Genomic DNA, 13,486 nt, shown 5'->3' with positions numbered 1-13,486 from the left:
AGGGCTCTATAAAGGTTTTTGTTTGAAGATGGGGCTGTGGAGGGGCGCCTGGGTGGTTCAGTCGGTTAAGCGTCTGCCTTCAGTTCAGGTCATGGTCCCAGGGTCCTGGGATCAAGCCCCGCATTGGGCTCCTTGCTCAGTGGGGAGCCTGCTTCTCCCTCTGCCTTTCCCCTTGCTCGTTCTCTCTCTCTCTGTCAAATAAATAAATAAAATCTTAAAAAAAAAAAAAAAAGATGGGGTTGTGGGAATTCATGGGGCTTTTGTCATTCAAGCCAGAAGATGGAAGCCAAGCGAGTTCCGAGCTCCGGCTATGTTGAAATCAAGGCAGCATCCAGGTGTGAGGACAGCAGTCACCTGCTGGTCCCGGGAGCAGCAAAGCACCCAGGAGTCGGACCTCTGCGGCTGCCAGAAGGGCAGGGGAGGGCGCGCACGGCCACAGGACACCATTCCCCAAGGTCACTGGGGCGTTGGGGCAATGGCCGCGATCCCCCAAGCTGGGCTTGCTAGCAGAGCTGACTCCCTCCAGCCCCCGAGCCTCGGGGTCCCCGTGGAGGGTCTGGCAAGGGCCAGTGTGGCCATCTCAGCGGGAGGCACGGGCTGCACCTCGAGACTCACTTCTCTAACTTCCCCCTCCCCCGCTGGTCTGACACCCCCCATCAGTAGTTCCTAGAACACATTGCGCAGCTCCCTTTACAGTTGCCAAGCAGCGAGATCTTGGGGGTCTGTGGATGGCCTGCTCCTTCTGACTGTGCCCCGTGCAGCGCCCCCACGGCCCACGGCGGGGGGGCCCACGCTCGGGTCCCTCCATGCCCGGCCATCTGCCGTAGGCCCAGGGACGTCTCACAAAGGCAGCTCCGCAGCCTTTCTCTCTCCAGGTATGACAGACCACACTCTGGGGCACATGAAGAATATTAATTAAATGAAGGTTTATTTCAAAATTAGTCTTAGAGAGTAAGCTGTTTTCGAGGGCTGGAGCCAGGCTACATCGTGAGCGGTGAGAGCGCCTGCCTTCCCGCCTTCCCCCTGGCGGGGCCGAGAGGCGCCTCACCAGCCCTGCCCCTCGGTCATGCATCCAATGATCACTAGGACTAGAAGCCAACAGCAAAGGACCCCGCGCGCTTGCTCATGTTTAATCCAGGTTAAGCTATACACGTTTAAATACACGTCGGAGGTTACGTGGTGTCATGCAGTCCCTGGGATGGAATGACTCTTGCTCTGTGACCTCCGCAGCAAGACTGGCCCTGAGGGCAAGGTTAGGTGGGGCAGAGCACTGCAAAGAAAAGGCGAGAGGAGAGAGGTCAAAGCACAGCGTGGGTCAGGACCTGCCAGCCCAGGGTGGCCCCGGCCGAGAAGCGGTCCTATCCGGAGCAGAGAGCCGCCCCCCAGGACCCAGGAATAACTGCGTCTTCCTTCCGGAAGAAGGATGAGACGATGGGAGGTGGCCCGTCTGGTGCGCTGATTAGGTCTCGGATGCTTGTGTGCCTGGGTTCAAACCCTGGATCTGGCCTGTGCTAATTCTACGACCTTGGGGAAATCGCTCCACCTCTCTGCGCTCGCTCTTCCGTGTGTACAATAGACGGTGCTTCTGCCTACCCCACAGGGTTGTTCAGAAGCAAATAGAAAGCGCTCAGTAAATGTTAACTAGTTTTATGAATTCACTGACATTTCCGTGGATCACGGTGGGAAAAGGGGTCCAGCCCTCGGGCTCCCAGACTTACCGAACCCATTTCCACAGACCTCCTTTGAGAAATTGGCTTTGAAAGCCTTTAAGAGGCAGAAGTTCTTCCCTATGTTTAGCCTGAAGTCCTCCTGCTGAAATTTAAGACTAATCTTTCTGATCCTTATGGAAACAATACCACCCAGAGGTTCTTAACCGAGATCCACAAGCCTACTGGAACTGTACCCAACGTCGTGTGTGCATGTGGGGCAAAGCTGAATGAAATCGAGATCCAGACAATGGATGACCAGCAGTGGATATTGTTATGGCCTGAATGTCCAGGGCGCCCCATGTGCAGTTGTATTTGGAGATGGAGCCTCTAAGGAGGTAAGGTTAAATGAGTCATAGCATGGGGCTCTGCTCTGATAGAATTAGTGTCCTTATAAGAGGAGACACCAGAGAGCCCTAGCATTCTCTCCCTTCACATGCACACAGGAGAGGGAGGCCACGTGAGGACACAGCAAGAAGGTGGCTGTCTACAAGCCAAGAAGAGAGCCCTTGCTAGGAACTGGATTTGGTGGCATCTTGATCATGGGCTTCTAGCCTCTGAAACTGTGAGAAAATACCTTTCTGTTGTTGAAGCCCCTCCCCTCCCCGCCCACCACCCCGGTATTTTGTTGTAGCAGCCTGAGCAGACTAATACAGATATTGACGTCACAAAAAGAAAGACAACCAGAGAATATGTGTCTCTTAATGGAAGTTTAGCACCACTGATCGTGTAATGTTTATCAAAAGATTTGAGAATGAGTCTGATCCAGCCTCTAGCTCTGCCAGCTAACAAGAAATACAAAAAATGGAAGAACAGGGGCGCCTGGGTGGCTCAGTCATTAAGCGTCTGCCTTCGGCTCAGGTCATGATCCCAGGGTCCTGGGATCGAGCCCCGCATCGGGCTCCCTGCTCCGCGGGAAGCCTGCTTCTACCTCTCCCACTCCCCCTGCTTGCGTTCCCTCTCTCACTGTGTCTCTCTCTGTCAAATACATAAATAAAATCTTTAAAAAAAAAATGGAAGAACATATTAAATTAAACCATGGGGACATAACCGACTGGCGGAAGCTGAAACAAGGAAATTCTATGAGGCAAACAACCTGGTTTCTCCAAGAAATAAATTTCAAGGAACGAGAGGAAAGGAAAGGGAACATATATATATATAAAGAGATTTAGGAGACATATTATCCAATTGCAGTGTATGGGCTTTCACTGGATCCTGATTCAAACAGACTGAGAAAATGTAACAGGGAAATGTGAGCACTGATTGGATAGTCAAAGATATTGAGACATTTTTTCTTTTTCTTTTTTTTTTTTTTAAGATTTTTTATTTATTTATTTGAGAGAGAGAGAATGAGAGAGAGCACATGAGAGGGGGGAGGGTCAGAGGGAGAAGCAGACTCCCTGCCGAGCAGGGAGCCCGATGCGGGACTCGATCCAGGGACTCCAGGATCATGACCTGAGCCGAAGGCAGTCGCTTAACCAACTGAGCCACCCAGGCGCCCCGAGACATTTTTTATTTTTCTAGTTGTGATAATGATATTGTGGTTAGGATTTTTTGTAAAGAGTCCTTATGTTTTAGAAATGTACACTGAAATACTTATAGATTAAGAAAACTGATGGTTGGGATTTGCTTCAAAATAATATGGAGGGGAGAAGCTGGGTAGGGGTGTAAGTGAACAAAGATCAGCCATGAGTCAGTGATCACTGAAGCAGGATGAGTGCATGAGAGTTCATTATTCCAGTCACTCGACTCATAATGTTAACAGTTTCCTTAATAAAAGATAAAACAAAAGTCAGGAAAGGATGTAGCTAGGCATGACTTCAAGCAGCTGAGACTAGTACACGTAGCCCGGGGCTCTGGTTTTTCCCCACGGAATAGCCTGAACTCTCCAGAACTTCCACAATCTGGTTCCACTGCTCTAATGTGGAGGCGCTCTGGTGACTCCAGGGTGAAGGAATCTCCTTCTCCCGCCTCCTGGCAACATGCAAGGACAAAACCCCATTCCTGTGAGGGCCTTATAATCGCCCACCGGCGGCCCCTGGCCCTGTGTGCCCTGCGCGGTCTGGGTGGAAGGACGCTCTGGGAAGGCTGCGGAGCAGAGCGGCCTCCCAGCCCTTCAGCGGCAGGCCTGGGGGAGGGGACCCCGGGAAGCCCCCGCTCCAGGGGCCCCAGGGGCTGCTCTCACCTTTTAAAATGTAGTCCGTTAGCAAAGTGGGCACCTTCTCATTATCCTCCTTCATGGCAAAGAGAACTAGGGAAGGAGAGAGAGAGAGAGATGAGCCGAGATGCCAGCAGGGCATAAAGCTCATTTCTAGGGAGACAACCCACCAACCCAAGAGTGAGAAATGATTCAACAAAACCAGACATTCACTGAGTATGGAGCAAACGTCTGGAAGCTTCTGTCAAGCATCAACATTCCACATGCTGATGGAGTAGAATACATCCAAAAAGTCTGAGTGGCCTTTTGGTGACTTTATTTTCTTTTATATTTTACTTTTTTTTTTTTTTTTTGCTCATCTATATCTCCACATTATTTCCTAAGTATCTATCTTTAATAAGCATGAAAAGAAATAAAGCAATTTAAAAAAGAATCAGCTTTCAGATGCAATCTAAATGTTAAGAATAACAGTCATCACATTAGCCTTCGGCTCAGGTCATGATCCTGGAGTCCCGGAATCGAGTCCCGCATTGGGCTCCCTGCTCGGCAGGGAGTCTGCTTCTCCCTCTGACCCTCCTCCCTCTCATGCTCTCTGTCTCTCATTCTCTCTCTCTCAAATAAATAAATAAATAAATAAATAAAAAATATTAAAAAAAAAAAGAATAACAGTCATCACATTATTGAATCACCAATAAAACTCTTTAAGGACATTCTATTCATGTAAGCAGATATTGGAAAATTTTCTGTAATTATTATAATCATAAATTATTATTCCTATTTATCAATAACAAATGAACTTATTTTAACAAATAATTTATTTTCTATTTTATGCCCACTACAGTGCTAGAATTTGTGGAAATGCAGAAGAATTATGGACCCTCAAGGAGCTCATAGACTTCTCATTGAGACACTTGATGATTTACACACATATAAGGCAAACAAGAGGGAAGTTACAAAAGCGTAAAGGCTTTTTTTATAGAAGTTTTGACAATAGTTTTTTCTGTTAGTAAACGAGGTAGCGCTTTCTCATATTCATAATTCATATTGTGGAAGTCAGCTTTGTAGAAAATCTTTTAAGAATGTTGTTGGACTTTGTTTACAATATCATAAAATGAGGGAAGGAGAGAATGCACCGATAGTATTCTTCATCACAGATCCCTTAAATAAACCATGGTGTATCTATTCCACGTAGTCTTTTTTTTTTTTAAGATTTTATTTATTTATTTGACATAGAGAGTACAAGTAGGCAGAGAGGCAGGCAGAGGGAGAGGGAGAAGCAGGCTTCCCGCAGAGCAGGGAGCCCGATGCGGGAGTCGATCCCAGGACCCTGGGATCATGACCTGAGCCGAAGGCAGCCGCTTAACCAACTTAGCCACCCAGGCACCCCTATCCCATGCAGTCTTATAGAGCTCTATGAAAAACGAGAAACAGATCCATGGGTACAAGACATATTTACCAGTGAAGCAAGAAGGCTGCAGAACATTATGGATTAACTTCTAAATTAATAAATAAATGCTAATATTCATAGAAAAAAATCTGGAAGAATGTGCATGAAAGTGTTAAGACTGGTTATCTCTGGGTGCAAAATCACAGGGGATGCTCCTTTCTACATCCTATTTCTGCAGGGTCTGGCCTTCTTTTTTTTCTTTTAGTATTTTATTTATTTATTTGACAGAGATATATGTGATATTGTATTGACAGAGAGATACTTATGATATTGTAAACAGCGAGAGAGGGAACACAAGCAGGGAGAGTGGGAGAGGGAGAAGCAGGCTCTCCGCCGAGCAGGGAGCCCGATGCGGGACTCGATCCCAGGACCCCGGGATCATGATCTGAGCCGCGAAGGCAGCGGCTTAACGACTGAGCAACCCAGGCGCCCTGGGTCTGGCCTTCTTCAATTGAGTACGTTTTGCTTTTCTGCGAGCAGGGAAAGCAGTAAAGTTCAGCCGACACCGGTCACCAGGAGGAGGCAGCCGCGACAATATGGGGATGGATCTCCATCCATTTCCATGGCCTTGCTCTCCATTGTTGACCCTGCCTTGCTTCAGGTCAGGATCACGAAACTTGACTCCAAAAATTGGGAGTGGGTGATGGACCCGGTGGTGGCATGAGTCAGTGGCCAGGTCCGGAGGAAAGAAAGAGCCTGACACTGGGGCCCTCCAGGTGTTGGTTTCTTTTATTTCTTCTGTAGTTTTGGATGTGTATTCCTGTCAACCTAACAGGCTGGAAGTACTTTACAACTGAATATGGGCACACAAAATGCTGCACCAAGAAGACAGCTGTGGGCGGCGCCCGGGTGGCTCAGTGGGTTAAGTGTCTGCCTTCGGCTCAGGTCTTGATCCCAGCGTCCAGGGATCGAACCTCACCTCCGGCTCCTCGCTCAGTGGGGAATCTGTTTCTGCACTTCCCCCTGCTTGTGCTCTCTCTCTCTCAAATAAATAAATAAAATCTAAAAAAAAAGAAGAAGACAGCTGTAAAAATGTAATCCTTGCATTCAGCCAATATGTGTCTAAGTTCATTGTCAAAATCCAAAATGTATAGGAGTTGTCCAGTCCCAAGAGCTGGTCCAGGACATCCTTGGTTCAGGAGTAAAGAGGAGACATTCACAGATCCATATGAGGACTGGCCAAAAAAAAAGAAAGCTTTTATAACCTGCAGCAGAATTCACATTCAGGGAAGATGGCAGTTTTTTCTTTTAAAAAGAATAAAATATTGGAATGTGGTGTACCCACATGATAGAAGAGAGAGCCATAAAAAGAATGTTAACCAAATGTTAACTGATATGACTAAAATCATGATACAAAATTTTATAGCCAGTATAATCCCAAGTATGTGGAGAAGACATAAAACATTATGGCTGAAAACACCAAAATAGTAACCGCAGTGGAGGGGACAATGAATTATTTATTTTTTTTTGTTCACTGTTCTGTATTTCCAAACTATTCTAAATGATGGATACACTCCAATTAAAATGTTTTAGACGAACTTGAAACATGTAAATAAACCCACTGTTTCTTAATTAAAATGAAAGGATTTCGCACTGAATTCCTGAATGGGTATCTGTAATAAATTTATAGCTCTTCCTTTAAAAAAAAAATGATCGAGTACTTTACATATATCAACCCTCGTAATCTATCCAAATTATTTTCCAAATCCTTACTACTTGTGAAAACACAAACACCTATAAATGTCAGTTCGTTGCTGTCTGCTCCCTTGAAAAAAAAATCTTAGTGCCTATGTATGCAAATAAAGGAGTTTAAAAGGAGTGAAGAGGAGAGATTCTCAAGGACGCAGTATCCATGGATGTAGGAAGGGTTTCTGTTTACCAGAACCTTCTGCTTTGGTTCCCCAGATTGATAACAGTGAAAATGTTTGGTCACCTTTATAGCACCAGGGTCGGGGGGAGAAGGGGGCACCAGGTGTCTGTCTTCCTCAGCTGAACAGAAGAAACTCCTCTTGCCCTCCCCTGGGGTAGCAAATGGCCCTGCGCTAGCCCAGCCCGCTGCTCAAGCCATTCCCTCCGAGGTAGAGGCGGGGCGCCGATGGGCTGGACGGGCCCGGTGACTATGTCACTCGGCACAGCGCACGGTTGCCAGGGAGATGGACATTCTTGTGATTCACTGAGCCTGCCACCCCATCTTGGCCTCACATTTTTCTCTTCCTAAAAGAATCAGGCTAACACTGATGGCTAATACTATGCGCCCCCAGCCCTTTGGGGGTTGTTGTGCTTGATGTACGTAAAAAGATTTTGCCTACAAAGGGCTCTTTATCACACACTGGTTTCTCCCATCGCTCAGGATGTTTATTAATATTTGACAATAGAGCCAAAGCAGAGGAGAGGGGGCAGTCATTTCCTGGAAGGAAAACCACCCTTTCCGGTCACCCACCCCTGCCACCCAAGAAACCTTGCTTCTCCTTAAAAATGCAGCCAGCCCCATGGACCAAGCCCCCTGCCGCGGGGCCATAGGTGGGACAAAGCAACCGCAAGTTGCTGCCAAGAGAACAGACAAGGGAGGTGGGGAGTGACGCAGGGACATGGAGCACATTCTGACCCATCTAATGCTGCCCCTCACGGGAAGGGAGGCACGGAGCAAGCGGCCCATCTCTCTGGGGATGAGAGGAACTCACTGTTTGTCAGCATCTGGAGATCTTCCACTGACGGGGGCAAGGCTTTCTTCTCATAAGGGATGACCGTGTTCAGATACTACGAGATAAACATACAAACATGCCAGGCAGGGCTGGAGACACAAGTCTGGTCCCTCCACAGGTGAGACGCGTTGACAACTTGCATGGGGACTGTGATCGTCTCTCCCCAACATGCTTCATCGAAACTGACACTCTCAGCAACCCCCATGACACTCTGCCCACCACTGCCTCGGGACCCTTTCCCCATCTCTGGCGAAAGTCTCATTTTATAAGTCTTTCCCGTATCAGCCCTCCATACCATCGAATACATTCTTCTGACACTACAAGCTTTTGGATATTTAGGAATCCTGGTGAGCCTTTTCTCCTTCAGGCTGAGCGCAGAGAACATTTTAAGGGGAGATTAGACTTTTGTATGCTTTGCTGTGCAATATGAAATCAAACGGTCTCTCTTTTGTCAAAAATGACAGGGGAGAGAACCTCAACCCCGCCCTTGGTCTCGGGCGTTGGGTTTGCTCCCTCTGCTGGATATGAGGTGCTTCTACAACAAGATCATCTTGGCCCGGTGGGGCCCGAGAACAGGGTGCCAGAGAGATCCTGAAGGTTGGGGGGGGAGCCTGGGGGACTGAGCTCCAGCCCAAACGCCAAAAGACTTATATTTTGGTCTTGGTTCTGCCCCTAGCGGTGTGGTCTTGAGAGAAGACCTAATCTCTCCAGATCTTAGTTCTCACCGCTGCAAAATGAGGGGACTGGATTAGATGTTCCCCAAATCCCTTCGCATGCTACAGTGCCAGAATTCTCACCCTTAGGATTCAGCTACAAAGATGTCTGACATTCGTACACAATTACGTGCACTTACTCCAAACTTGTCCGTTTATGCACATGCCCTTTCTATCAGATTATGCACTTCGTGAGAGCAGGGACCAGGACTGACCCATCTTTGCACCTGAGGGCCCAGCAACAGCTCAAACAAAACAAAACAAAACAAAACAAAACAAAACCCAGTTCACCTTGTAAAAGACCTGCCTGTCCCTTCCTCTGAGTGAAAGAAGATGTTAAGACCTCCCTCTGCCCGAGGATTGGGATAACCCTAGTGAGTCACCACGCCCCGGTCTGCAGGGGAGGCCGGCCTGCAAGAGTCCAGGAGGAAAGCTGGGAGCCGGGGAACTGCTTGTACCTGTTTGTCCGTCCCCGAGGAGCCAAAGGTCTGGCGGATGCCGCTCTGCAGAATGTTGGAGATGCCTTCCATGCTGAAGCGCTGGGGAGAGAGGGGGAAGGAGATGCCTTCCATGCTTCCTGCTTCATAGTCATCACTCCCCGGGGACTTGGGTGTCCTCCCTAAGCCACCCAGACCCATCGGCCACCACCCCGCCCCAGATAAAACCTGGGCTAAAAAATAGGCCAAAATTTAAGCCTGAGTTTTGCAAGAACCAAAAGTAGAGTCTCAAAGACTCTTAGTAGGTCCCTCGGGGCAACGGGTCGCCCTGCACCCCCCTGGTTTCCTCATTTCAGCCTCGGTGTGGACAGAAAGAATAAAGCAGGACCCTACGCCTGGGGCAGGTGATGATGCAAGCATCTCACAGAGGAAAACAAAACGTCCGGCCACTGGGGAGGGCAGATGTAAAGCTGCTGTCCTCATCTGGGAAGGCTTTTCCAAAATGCACAAGCCGACGCCCAATTCAGGAGGTCTGGGACAGAGCCTCGGCCAAGGTATTTTGAACAATCTCCTTGGAGGATTCTCCTGAGCTTCCCTGATCAAGAACCACTGGTTTGAAGAATCCTGTTAGTCTACAGCAAGGCGTCAGAATTTTCAATCCTGAAACAACCGCGAGCCCCCTCCCCCGCCCCCGCCATCCGAAAGAGAGCAGTCAGGACAAGTAGCAGGGATGCTGACCCTGAGTCCCAGGGCACAGCGCCCCTCAGTCTTAGCCACCTTCACCCCTCTTTCTGAGGTCTTGCCTCAGGGAACACAGACCACATGCAAGTATTTTCCCATGTCCATGTCCGGTGTCCCCCAGCTAGACCGAGGTCCTCAAGGGGAGGAAAGGAGAAAGGGGTGCCTTCTCTCTCTTTACAGCCCTACTGTCTGCCAAGGGTCCTGCTCGCAGTCAGTGCTCAATCCCGGTCTGCTCCTGGGGCTTGCGCAGGCTTGGTACCGGGGCCCCACACGGCCAGGCTTCGAGGCTGGATGCACCTCGTCTTCCCGCGGGCGGTTCACCTACCTTGAGCGGCATCTGGTTTCCCTTCTCTATCCGGCTGCTCTGCAGGCTCAGACCTTTCTCTTTCCGCCTCTTCTTCATCAGTTCTCGCTGCTCCTTCTGCTTGTTCTGAACCTCGATAAGCACCGTGATGAAGGAGTTCTTCACTTCCTTCTCGAACTCCAGCTCGTCCCGGCGGGCCAGCTGTTGCACCAGCTCCTCCGAGAAGTCCCGGATGGCGCCCTCCACCTGGTCCAGCAGCTCGGTCAGCTCCGACCCAGACATGTGCCTCAGGCCTGCAGGGGGAGACCGTCCCGCAGGTGACCATCCCTGCAGCCGAGCCAGAGCCCACCGGGCGGCTCCCGGGGCCGCTGCCCCCGAGGGGACCCCTCCCGCCTCCTTACAGGACTGGCAGTTCAGGGGCACGCCAGGAAGGAAGGGACCCATATACGACAGCCAAAGTGCACACCACTCTCAGGATAACAAAAGAGGAAGAAGAAAGCGCCCCCACAGAAGCCCGTGGACTCCATTCACAAAAATGTGCACGGACGGGGACGCCTGGGTGGCTCAGTCAGTTAAGCATCTGCGTTCGGCTTCAGGTCATGAACTCAGGGTCCTGGGATCGAGTCCCTCATCCGGCTCCTCGCTCCGCAGGGAGCCTGCTTCTCCCTCTGCCGGCTCTGCCTGCCACTCCCCCTGCTTGTGTTCTCTAACAAATAAATAAATAAAATCTTTAAAAAAAAAAAATGTGCATAGACAAACATGTGACTTTTTGATCCCTTTTTCCTCTTCCTATTTTTCCTCTGTGTCTCTGATATTCCTGGTGCGAAATGGGTCAAGGACCGGGGGAGAAAACATTAAGAGGAGGTTTTGGGCATAGGTGCTGCAGACAGGAGAGAGGTGGTGTTTGTCCCAAGAGCTGATCAAGATCTAGCCGGCCAACAAAATAAGCACAGCGATCTGAGCCCCCTTCACCCCGTGGTCCTGCGCGACAGTGCAGATATTCAGAAACACGGGAAACGTGCGGCAGACTGGGACCGCAGACTGAAAAGTGCGCCCTGGCTGGCTGGTACCGAGCCTGCTGTCAGAGAAAACGAAAGGGAAGCTGAGATAATGGGGTACAGAAAACTTTGTCTTAAATTATTTTCCCTTCCAATTTCTTCATTTAAAATAGATTGGGGGGGAGGGGCGCCTGGGTGGCTCAGTCGTTAAGCGTCTGCCTTCGGCTCAGGTCATGATCCCGGGGTCCTGGGATCGAGCCCCGCATCGGGCTCCCTGCTCAGTGGGAAGCCTGCTTCTCCCTCTCCCACCCCCCCTGCTTGTGTTCCCTCTCTCGCTGTGTCTCTCTCTGTCAAATAAATAAAAATCTTAAAAAAAAAAAATAGATTGGGGGGGAAAGTGCATCTGGTGGGCTCAGTCTGTAGAGCATGCCACTCTTGATCCCAAGGTTATGAGTTCAAGCCCCACGGTGGGCAGGGAGCCTCCTTAAAATAATAAAAATAATAGATTGGGGGGGAGCATCTTTTCAAATTTGTCTCTTTCTAACATCTTTTGTTTCTGCCCCAGAATCCATTTTACTTCCCTGTTTCTGCCGTGGCCTGTGGATTTGCTGACTCGGTTCGACCTCCCCCTTTATTCTGCTTTTTGGAGCTGTCCCCCTCCTGCGTTTGCCATTTCACTGTGCACTTCAGCTGTTTTCCTGAGTCTTCCGCTGAGCGCGGCTATGTTTGGGGCCTTTGTGTGGCTGAGACCAGCCTGAATGCAGCTCCGCAGCCAAATCTGCCCCATCGTTGCGAGTACATTCCTTCTGCTTTTGCCCTGGCCCAGCCTCTGCTCTTTAGAACCACCGAGTTTCGTTTTCAGGACATGGTTCCTCAGAGCAGGCCTCGATTTTCACCCGTGTTTGGACCTTGACACCTGCCCGGCCGGCCTTCCCTCTGCGGTGTTTCTAAGGCTCTGCCAGCCCACAGGTGCATCTCCGCCCAAGGAGCGCGGCCCCTCCTGCAGGACGGGCCCCGTTACCCTTCCAGATGGATGGCTTTTATACTCAGTTCTGCCTTCGCTGCGTCATATCCTTTCATTTTACACCTCATCCATCCCTTTCTTTGCGTGATCATAATTACTACAAACCTGTCAGAGAGCTAACACGACACACAGATTAAGAGTGTGGATTCTGGGGATGCCTGGGTGGCTCAGTCTGCTAAGCGTCTGCCTTCAGCTCAGGTCATGATCCCAGGGTCCTGGGATCGAGTCCCGCATCAGACTCCCTGCTCAGCAGGGAGCCTGCTTCTCCTTCTGCCTGCCACTCCCCCTGCTTGTGCTCTCTCTCTCTCTGACAAACAAATAAATAGAATCTTTAAAAAAAAAAAAAAGTGTGGATTCTGGCGTTAACCTGCCTGGCTTTGCTCGTGGGCCCCACCCCTCACCACCTGGATGTGGTGTTGGGGCAGATACACATGAAAAATAGGAAGCTTGGCTCTCCCTGTTGAAAGTAAGGAAAGAGACTTTCTCTTTCCTTCCCCTGCCTGTTCTCTGCGAATGCCTTCCTCTGTCCTTTGCAGATGGATGCCAATCATTCGAACAGCAAAATAAGCCCCTTGTCAGTCTCAGGACTCAGCAATATTTCCTCAACCACCTGGGAGCCACAGGTTGGAAAAGTCATCATCAAGGAAGATGACAGGGCCCTAACTAGTCGCCCTTCTCCAGACTGTTAAACTGATTTAATGTAATGGGTTGTATCCACTTCGCCAGAGATGAGAGTAGGATTTCTTTCTGGTTTTGCAATCCCTTCAGCGAGTTGCCTGTGAAGGGCACTCTGTTCTGGCTTCACGCTTATCCAGTAATAAAATTGTTGGCTTTCTCTTCTCCTTCTGTGGAGAGGTTTTCTGGGTGGGGAGGAGATTCTGTTTTTAATCATATGTCCCCAGCAGTGGCATCAAACAAGTCACTTAGCCTCTCAGCCTCCTCAATTACCCCAGTCCTAATGGAGTTGGGGTGGGGATGAAATGAGATGATGCACAGAAATTCTTACAACTGGGTCTGGCACATAGAGAGCTTTCCAAAAATATCAGCTATCATGATTATTACCTTTTTCATTGATTTTATGGTAGCATCATTTTGGAGAGTGGATTCCGATTTCTTCTGCTTATTCTGCTCCAGTCTTGTTCTTTGGTTAGTTTTACCATTTTGATTTTGCTCAATTGCCTTTCCCCCTCACCCCCAAAATTTGCTAAGTTCTCTCCTGACGCCCAGTAAGAAAGGGATTGCCAACTCCCTGGATT

At 49.4% G+C, this 13,486-nt stretch overlaps 1 protein-coding gene across 2 annotated transcripts in view; it reads right to left on the bottom strand.

Annotated features, from left to right (window-relative positions):
- Positions 1–921: 921 nt before the first annotated feature.
- Positions 922–13,486, bottom strand: part of FEZ1 (fasciculation and elongation protein zeta 1) — a 45,883-nt gene continuing 33,318 nt past the window's right edge. For both annotated transcript variants that reach the window (XM_021696358.2, XM_021696360.2), the window contains 5 exons: positions 10,230–10,501; positions 9,185–9,265; positions 7,993–8,068; positions 3,892–3,957; positions 922–1,270 (listed from right to left, as the gene is read on the bottom strand). In XM_021696358.2, coding sequence (XP_021552033.1) covers positions 1,254–1,270; positions 3,892–3,957; positions 7,993–8,068; positions 9,185–9,265; positions 10,230–10,501 — 512 coding nt within the window. In that variant the 3' untranslated portion in view covers positions 922–1,253. The remainder of the gene's footprint in view (positions 1,271–3,891; positions 3,958–7,992; positions 8,069–9,184; positions 9,266–10,229; positions 10,502–13,486) is intronic.

Source organism: Neomonachus schauinslandi, chromosome 11 (assembly GCF_002201575.2).
Source record: "Neomonachus schauinslandi chromosome 11, ASM220157v2, whole genome shotgun sequence".
Classification (NCBI taxonomy): domain Eukaryota; kingdom Metazoa; phylum Chordata; class Mammalia; order Carnivora; family Phocidae; genus Neomonachus; species Neomonachus schauinslandi.
The sequence above is the reverse complement of the archived record's forward strand: the minus strand, read 5'-3'. Positions and strand labels throughout refer to the sequence as shown.